The 7,500-nt window shown below is 67.8% G+C and overlaps 3 protein-coding genes across 3 annotated transcripts in view; 1 reads left to right on the forward strand and 2 right to left on the reverse strand.

Moving 5' to 3' along the window:
* Nucleotides 1-257: 257 nt before the first annotated feature.
* Nucleotides 258-1,853, reverse strand: MNEG_10805 (flagellar outer dynein arm-docking complex protein 2; the record flags this gene model as incomplete). Its single annotated transcript, XM_014040720.1, has 5 exons — nucleotides 258-362; nucleotides 556-741; nucleotides 1,045-1,117; nucleotides 1,452-1,526; nucleotides 1,777-1,853. The coding sequence occupies 5 exons, from the start codon at nucleotides 1,851-1,853 to the stop codon at nucleotides 258-260; spliced, it is 516 nt and encodes a 171-aa protein (XP_013896174.1).
* Nucleotides 1,854-3,553: 1,700 nt separating this feature from the next.
* Nucleotides 3,554-4,357, forward strand: MNEG_10806 (hypothetical protein; the record flags this gene model as incomplete). Its single annotated transcript, XM_014040721.1, has 2 exons — nucleotides 3,554-3,856; nucleotides 4,163-4,357. The coding sequence occupies 2 exons, from the start codon at nucleotides 3,554-3,556 to the stop codon at nucleotides 4,355-4,357; spliced, it is 498 nt and encodes a 165-aa protein (XP_013896175.1).
* Nucleotides 4,358-4,750: 393 nt separating this feature from the next.
* Nucleotides 4,751-7,500, reverse strand: part of MNEG_10807 (hypothetical protein) — a gene marked incomplete at both ends in the record, with an annotated part of 3,346 nt that continues 596 nt past the window's right edge. The window contains 6 exons of the mRNA XM_014040722.1: nucleotides 4,751-5,090; nucleotides 5,330-5,420; nucleotides 5,574-5,802; nucleotides 5,970-6,506; nucleotides 6,680-7,273; nucleotides 7,460-7,500. The exon at nucleotides 7,460-7,500 is cut by the window's right edge and continues 205 nt beyond it. Of these exons, the coding sequence (XP_013896176.1) occupies nucleotides 4,751-5,090; nucleotides 5,330-5,420; nucleotides 5,574-5,802; nucleotides 5,970-6,506; nucleotides 6,680-7,273; nucleotides 7,460-7,500 (1,832 nt within the window). The remainder of the gene's footprint in view (nucleotides 5,091-5,329; nucleotides 5,421-5,573; nucleotides 5,803-5,969; nucleotides 6,507-6,679; nucleotides 7,274-7,459) is intronic.

The raw sequence follows: 7,500 nt of genomic DNA on the forward strand, positions 1-7,500 counted from the left end.
GGTGGGTGTGGGGGAACAATAGTGCGGTCAAGGACGAATGCCGGCACAGGCACTGCCCTGCCATGTATGGTGAGCAGAAGGCCGTTCAGCTGGGCCGTAGAGGGGGCGATCCAGGAGCGGGCCGGGTGGAGAGAGGCATGAACGGAAGCTTCAGGACGCCCGCAGGGCCAGCGTGACAGCAGTCGCGCCCTGAGGTTGACCTGCCACCACCCTGGATCGTGACGGTACCTGCGCCCCTTGCAGTGGCCACCGTCCCATCAAGCCACTGGCCTGCACACAACGGTCCACCCCACCGTGCCGGTTGCACGCCCGCACCTCTCGCGCATCGCACTGCTAATGAACATGCTGCCCCCCGTGGCTGCCTGGATTCCGCGAGGCGTGCTTGTCTGTTTGCTGCTTTGCCTCCCCCGTCCCTGCCACCTGCCACCTGCCCCCTGCCCCGCGCTGCTCCGACACACACCCAGGCGTCCCCTGCCGGCCGCCCCTCCCGGAACCAAACTCAGAGGCAAAGCCAGGCAGCTGGGTCACGCATGTCAACACGCCCTTGGCCCCCACCTCATTGTACTTGATGTACTGCTTCTCCAGCCTGTTCTCCAGGATAGTAATCTGCTTCTGCAGCCCCACCGACTTCTCGCGCGCGCTGTTCACGCCGCCCATCGTGAGCCGCGCCGTGCCCAGCGTGCCCTTCGCGCCCTCCTGCTGCTGCTGCAGCATCAGGACGCGCCGCTTCTGCAGCTGGATCTGCGGGCCGAGGGCGACGCCGCCAGGCAGGCGGGCGTGGTCAGTGATGATGATAACATTTGCTTGTTCGACTGGGCTGCAGACACCACCACACTGTGCGCCATCACCGACCCCACCGAGCCGTTACTCCCTGCTTTCCGGCCCCAGCACCCCTCACCGACCCTCACCACACCCGCCTCCATCTCTTGAGGCCAACCTGCCCGTCCCCCCTTCTGCTGCTTCACAACCCGCGGTATCGCCGAGCAAAAGCAGGAGCGAAAGTCCAGCGGCGGCCCCGCACACCAGAATATTCTTGAGTCCCACCTTGCGTGTGTACAGGTCCGCCTCGTCCTGCAGCTTGTTGATCCATATCGTGGCCGAGGGGTTGGACGGCCGCCTGCACGTGCAGCAGCGCGGCGGGCAGCGCGGGCGGGCAGCGCGGTGCTTGACTCAGCTTCTGTTGAAGTTGGAAACTGATGCCTGCAGCCTGCCGCTGCCACACCATGGCGCCTGCTCGTGCGCCTAATCGCGCACCCTACGCCCGTGATCCACAGCAAGAAAGGCGGCCTGCCCCACTAACCACCCTTCTCGCATGGCCCCAACGGTGCCTGCGCGGCACTTGCAGGCGGCCGCACCCCAAGCCCCGTTCCCCATGCGCACGCCTAGCTTCACGCCCCCCGACCAAATGCGAGTGCGCCCAACCAATCCTATGTGGCGGCGCGTGGTCTCACACGCTGAACTTGTTCTCCAGCAGCAGCTCCTCCTTCAGCCGCGCATTCTGGGCACGCAGCTTCTCGATCGCGGCCCTGGAAAACCACGCAATCGCAGCGCAGCGCACGGGGACATGTTGACGGCGATAGCGACGATTGTAAATGGCGAGCCACGACTGATTGTGAGGAGAAAACGAATGTCCGGCAGCACATGACAACAGCGCAAAGCGGCGACCACTGCCAGTCGTCGTCGTCGTCGCTGCTGCTGCTGCTGCTGCTGCTGCTGCTGCTGCTGCTGCTGCTGCTGCTGGGCTGTTGATGGCTGCGGCGCTTGCATTAAACGCACCGCTGCTTCTCGACGACGGACTTGTGCGACAGCGTGTCCGGCAGGCTTCCGCCTGTCCTTGTCAGCGTACCCGCCATGGTCTCCACGGTTGCCCTGCAGGGCGACGGGGCGCTTTCGTGCATGTCAGCGGCTGGCGGTGCAGCGCAAGCACGCGTCGGGTGGCGCACACCATTCTTTGTGTGCACGCGCCATCGCACCTGTCAGCATGCACGGTTCGTTCAAATTGCTACTATATCATGCGGCTTGCAACACTCCTTTTTCTACTGCTTGAAAGTCGAGCACGCGGCCAAGGACGACCACGGTCAAAGCTCTGGACACACAGGTGTGATAATCTTTCTTTCAACGACACTTTAAGTCTCAAAACACAATTTGATGTGTCTCCCAGATCACCACACGCGTCTCACTCGATTTGTCGTGTTGGCATAGCCAGCGAGGCACCCCGACACACCGCAAACCAGGCACGACGAGCGCGAATCCCTTCCTTGCCCCACAGTCATCACGTCAGTACAAGGCTTCATATTCCCGGCCTTGACCTGTCACACGTGGACACAGGTCGAAAGGCCGGACCAAACGATCTCTGGCCTGGCCGCAAACTCAGCACAGCAGCCTTGTGCTGCCGCATCATGCATTGTACCCCGCGTGGAGGGCTGGCGCTCGTCCATCGACTGACCCGGGCGCCATCAGGAGTGGCAAACGCAGCAGTCAGGACATACCAGCCTCTAGGCTTTACTAGGTGGGCCTGCATGATTGCAACAATCGCACTGTGGGGCGCTCTGGGCGTGGAGGCCCGCGGGCGGATCACCTTGTCACGAGGTTGCGGCAAAAAGCGGACCGCGCTGAGCGTTTCACTGCAAGGCAATCTCAAGCATTTCAGGGTGTCCTACTCGGACTTGTGTATCCATGCTGCGTCGGCAGTGTGACTGCATCGTGCGGCACCGACGACACGTTCGCAGCGTGTCGCCTGGGTGGCGCACGCGGCTCCCGCTACCCGTTTTCCATCGGGCTGTTCCGCTTTGACGCTGCAGACATTGATGCAGTGTCCTGTTTGCCGCTCCAGCAGGCCCAGACGCGCGGAGCCGCTCCTCTCGGCGGCGCGCCGCCGACTGCTGGCCCCCACTCGTGCGTCCGCGGAGCGCGGCGCCTCTGGAGGGGTGACGTCCACGGCCGACAAAGGCCCCGCGGCGCCCCCGGCGTTCGGGGCTGGTGCGAGGGCACCGGTGCAGCAGGCGGATTCCAGCGCAGCGTCGCGGAACGGTGGCAACGGGACCGCGAGCAACGGCGTGGGCAGCCTCATCCAGCAAGGTCAGCAGTGCGTGGGTGGTGGTGCATGGGCGGAAGCCCGTCCCAAGCCACGCATGCATGCGCGCCTAGCGAGACCAGCTGCGCTTGTGGGGTGACTGCCTCATCGTCATGTGTGTTGACTGGTGCACAGCGCGGCAAGGGCAGCCAATACGGCCATTGCAGTGGATTGCCGTCCGCAGCCCCTCTTGCGTTCGCGTGCAACGCGCCGCGCGCGGCGTTTGGTGCCGCGCGGGGCCAGAGACGTGGGGGCATGCTGGCGCACAGGGACGACGGGATGGCGGGCGGCCGCTGGAGCTGCCACGACCGTGTCGTGCGCGCCTGCAGGGCAGGCCCACAGGTTAATGTGGCACGAGCACGCCCCCGGCAGCAGCGCCACGCAACATGTGCGCAGGCCGCCGTGCGACGTGCGCGCCACCGGCTGGCGTAAACCCTGCCGTCGTCTCAAATCCTCAATCCCTCCCCAGGCCTGAACGCGATGTCGGGCTTGGGCCTTGCCTCTGCCCCCTCCGGCGGCGCGACCGGCGCAGGCAGCGCCGCCGGCGGCGGCTCGGGGCCCAACCCCATCTCCACGCAGCACCCCAGTATCCTGCCGCTGCGCCTGGAGGGCGGCGACGTCGTGGTGGCTGCTGCGGCCGCGCCGGCCGCGGATAGCGTGCTGCTCAGCGGGCTCGCCGCGTCGCTCGCGCCCAACCCGCGCGACTCGCCGCCCAACGCGCTCGTTTTCGGCGTGGCCAGCCAGGGCGGCCCTGTCAGCCAGCTCGACGCGGTCGTGGGCTCGGTGCGCGGCTGGAAGGCTGGGCGGGGGCGGGGTGCGGGTGCTGGCTGTGTCGGCTTCAGCCATTGCGTGCAGGGGGGTCGGGCGTGGCCGTGAGCGAGGGGGGGCGCCTGGCGGTGCTTGTAATGGGCATGGAGTGCCGTGCTGGCAGCTGCTCGGCAGCCCGTGGCTGCGAATACAACGCACAGCGTTGCTTACTCAAGGGCGGTATGGCCCTGTCTATGGCCGAGCGAGCGCTATGCCGCACTATTAGGCAAATCCCTCGCATCAACTGCACGACACAACAACAACCCTCCCGCCCCCGTGCAGCTCAAGTTCCGGCGCTTCCTGGCGTGCGCGCGCAACAAGCTGTGGTGGATGACGCCCGAGTGGGGCAGCACGCTGGCGCGGCTGCCGCCGGAGACTCAGTTTCTGCTGCTGGAGCTGGAGGAGCCGGGGACCTACGGGCTGGTGCTGCCGCTGATTGACGGCGACTTCAGGGCAACGCTGCGGCCCAACAAGTGAGGACGGTTTTGGGAGGGGGGGCCTTGTCGTGGTCGGGGGCGGGGCGTTCGCAGTTTGCCTTTGGAGTTGGGGTCTGGTGTGGGGTTTTTGTCCGGGTGAGTCGGCGGCCAGCAAAGGCACATTGCAAAGAGTCGGCCGCCTCCCAACCGACGACTGTTTGTGATGTGCCTTTGCTAAGGCCCAAAGGGTGGGCAAGGGGGTCCGCGGGGCTTGTCTCGTGTGGGCTCGTTGTTTGTGTTCTATTTGTGTTCTAGAGGTTGCGCGCTGCCATCGCAGCTTTTTGCCGTAGCAGGCGGCTGACCTTAGCTCAACCCACAAACCATTGAGCTGGAGCTCCGCTCCAATGAATGGCGCACGTTACACGAGCGTCGTAGCGTGCATCTTGCTGCATGCCTAGCCGCCGCCGCCGCCCCCGGGGGGCCCCGCGGTGCTCTTCTGGCAGAGGTCCGACATGAGGTTGCCCGTGAACCACGGCACGCTGCCCGCGCCCTCAATGAGCGCCGCCGCGCTGCGCCGCACAAAGTCCACGCGCCCCAGCGGCGTCGGCAGCAGCTCCAGCCGCCCGGTCGCGGCTGTGAAGCGGAACTGCAGCTGCGGGTCGCGGTCGCCGGGCGGCGCGACGGCGCGCGCGGCGGGGGGCTCGGGGCGCAGCACGACCAGTGCGCCCTGCAGGCTGCCTGGCGCTGAGACCTGCATGTCAACCTTGTAGCCAAACAGGCAGCGCACCGCCTCCCTGCGGTGTGTGTGTGTGTGTAGGGGGGGGGGGGCGCACACGGGCCTGGCGTTCAGCAAGGGCACGTGTGTGAAGTAATATGACGGGCCTGGCAGATGCCCGCGTTTGCATCCAGGTCTCGCAGCGTTGGCTGCCGCTCCCTGTGTCGCAGCACCAATAGGTTATAGGCCAGGGGTCGGCGTCGAGAGCGATGCCGCAGCCGCGGCGCGCGCCTGAAGGCCTTGGCCTGCTCCCCAAACAGCTCCTTGAGCTTGGAGGTCTGCTTGCTGAGCTGCGCCAGCTGGCGCTGCACCATGGCCAGCTCGGCCTCCTTTTGCGCCAGTGCGACACCTGGGGGGTGCAGGGGGGGCAGCGTGGGCTTGTTCAAGTACGTGCATGTGTGTGTGTGTGTGTGTTGTGAGAGTGTCTTTGTTTGCAGGAGCAAGTGGAGGAGGGGCAAGGTCGTATACTACTGCTCGTTAGATGCAGCAGCCCAGCACGCACCCTCTTCGCCCGTAGCGCCGGCCGTGCCGCCGCCGCTGCCGCCGCCGCCGCCGCCGTCCCTGCCGCTGCCGCGCGCCGCCGTCAGCTGCCTGCGCAGCGCGTCGCACTCTGCCTGCAGCCGCGCGATGCTGGCCTCTGCGTCCAGGCGGCGCCGCTCTGAGGCAGGGTTGGCCGCCATGTGCAGGATGCGCGTCGTCGCGGGGTTGTAGTCGCCGGCGGCGACGCACGTCTGGGTGGGCACGATTACAGATGAGTTGGTGAACCGGCCACCTAGCCACGAGGGTTGCTGCCAACCCCGTTGCCAAACGGCTGAACGAGCACACATAAACAAGGGCAGGCTTTATTAGGTGCACATGTGTCATCAAAATTGGGGCGTACTCTCCCCCAGACCCCCACCTGCAGCCGCGCGACCTCCCTGCCCAACGCCTCCACTTCCCGCTCGAGCGCCTGCGCGTCCGCCCGCGCCTCGTCCGCCTCCCGCTTGTGCCGCGCCTCCCCCTCCGCCGCCGTCGCCGCGAGCGCCTCGGCAGACGCCAACTGCGCGCGCGCCGCCTCCAGCTCGCCCGCGAGCGCCCCCGCCCTGGCCTCCGCCACCGCGCTGCTGCCGTCGCCGCCGCCGCCGCCGCCGCCCCCCTGCTCTGTCTCCGCCGCCTCCAATAGGGACAGCAGGTGCTTCAGCCCCTCCACCTCCTTCCGCACCACCGCCAGCCGCCCCTCCGCCAGCTGAAGCCGCCGCCCGGCCGCGCGCGCGTCGCCCTCATGGCGCGCGGCGGCCGCCTGCGCCGCGGCGCGCGCCTTGGCGGTCTCGTCGGCGCGCGCGCGGGCCTCGGCGAGCTCGGCGCGCGCGTCGGACAGCTGCTGCTGCGCGCGCAGCGCGTCGTCCTGCAGCGCCTGGACGGCCTTGGGGCTGGGGTGCTCCTGGCCGGTCACCTTCTGCAGGGCCGGTGGTGGTGCGGCGTCAGCTGCAGCTGGTTTTCTGGGGTCGCCGTGAACTCAATTTTGTAGGAGATGGTGGTGTTTAGCTTTGTCTTTGGGGACGGCAAGTCAAGGTGTTTTTTGTGGCACTCCTTGCCGCATTGCGCCGCGCGCCGCGCGCGCAATCGCACCTTGAACAGCACCCGCCACTGCTCCAGCTCCGCCCGCATGCGCCCCGCCTCCGCCTGCACATCCGGCAGCCTGGCCGCCAGCTGCTGCGCCGCTGCCGCCTCCGCGCGCGCGCGCTCCAGCTGCCGCTGCAGCGCGCCTGCCGCCGCCGCCACCTTGACCGCCTGCCCCGCTGCCGCCAGCTCCTCCTCCTGCTGGCGCACCTGGCTGCGCAGCGCCGACAGCTGCGCCGCGACCTCGCCCTCGGACGCGCCGGCTGCGGCGGCCTCGGCCACTGCCGCGCGGCCCTCGGCGCGCGCCTTGGACACCTCGAGGTCCCCCACCCTTGCAGCCAGCTCCTCAGACTGCGCGGCCACCTCCTGCAGCTGCCGCTCCAGCAGCTGCGCGCGCACCGCGTGCCCGTCCTTCGCCGCGCGCTCCGCGGCGAGCGCGCGCGCCGCGAGCTGCTCCGCCGCTGCCGCGCCGGAGCGCGCAGCCTCGAGGTCGCGCTCGAGCGCGGCGGCGCGCTGCTGCAGCTGCGCCGCCTCGCGCTGCGCGGCGGCCTGCGCGCCCTCTAGCTGCGACGCAAGCTCCCGGGCCTTGGCGCTCCACTCGGCCTGCCGCGTTTTATGAGTGGATCGGGTCAGCAACGACAACACACATCAACCGCCTCCAGCGGCGTGCACGCGTGTGTCTGGCCATTCACTAAGGTGTCTGGCCATTCACTAAGGTGTCTGGCGATTCACGTCGCACACGCGCGTCCGGCGGCTGCAAAGCAGCGAGCGCCCCTGCCTGGTACGCACCTTGGCTGCAGCCTCGCCCGCAAGCTGCTCCTCCAGCCCAG

Source organism: Monoraphidium neglectum (assembly GCF_000611645.1).
Source record: "Monoraphidium neglectum strain SAG 48.87 unplaced genomic scaffold scaffold02467, whole genome shotgun sequence".
In the NCBI taxonomy this organism is placed as follows: Eukaryota; Viridiplantae; Chlorophyta; class Chlorophyceae; order Sphaeropleales; family Selenastraceae; genus Monoraphidium; species Monoraphidium neglectum.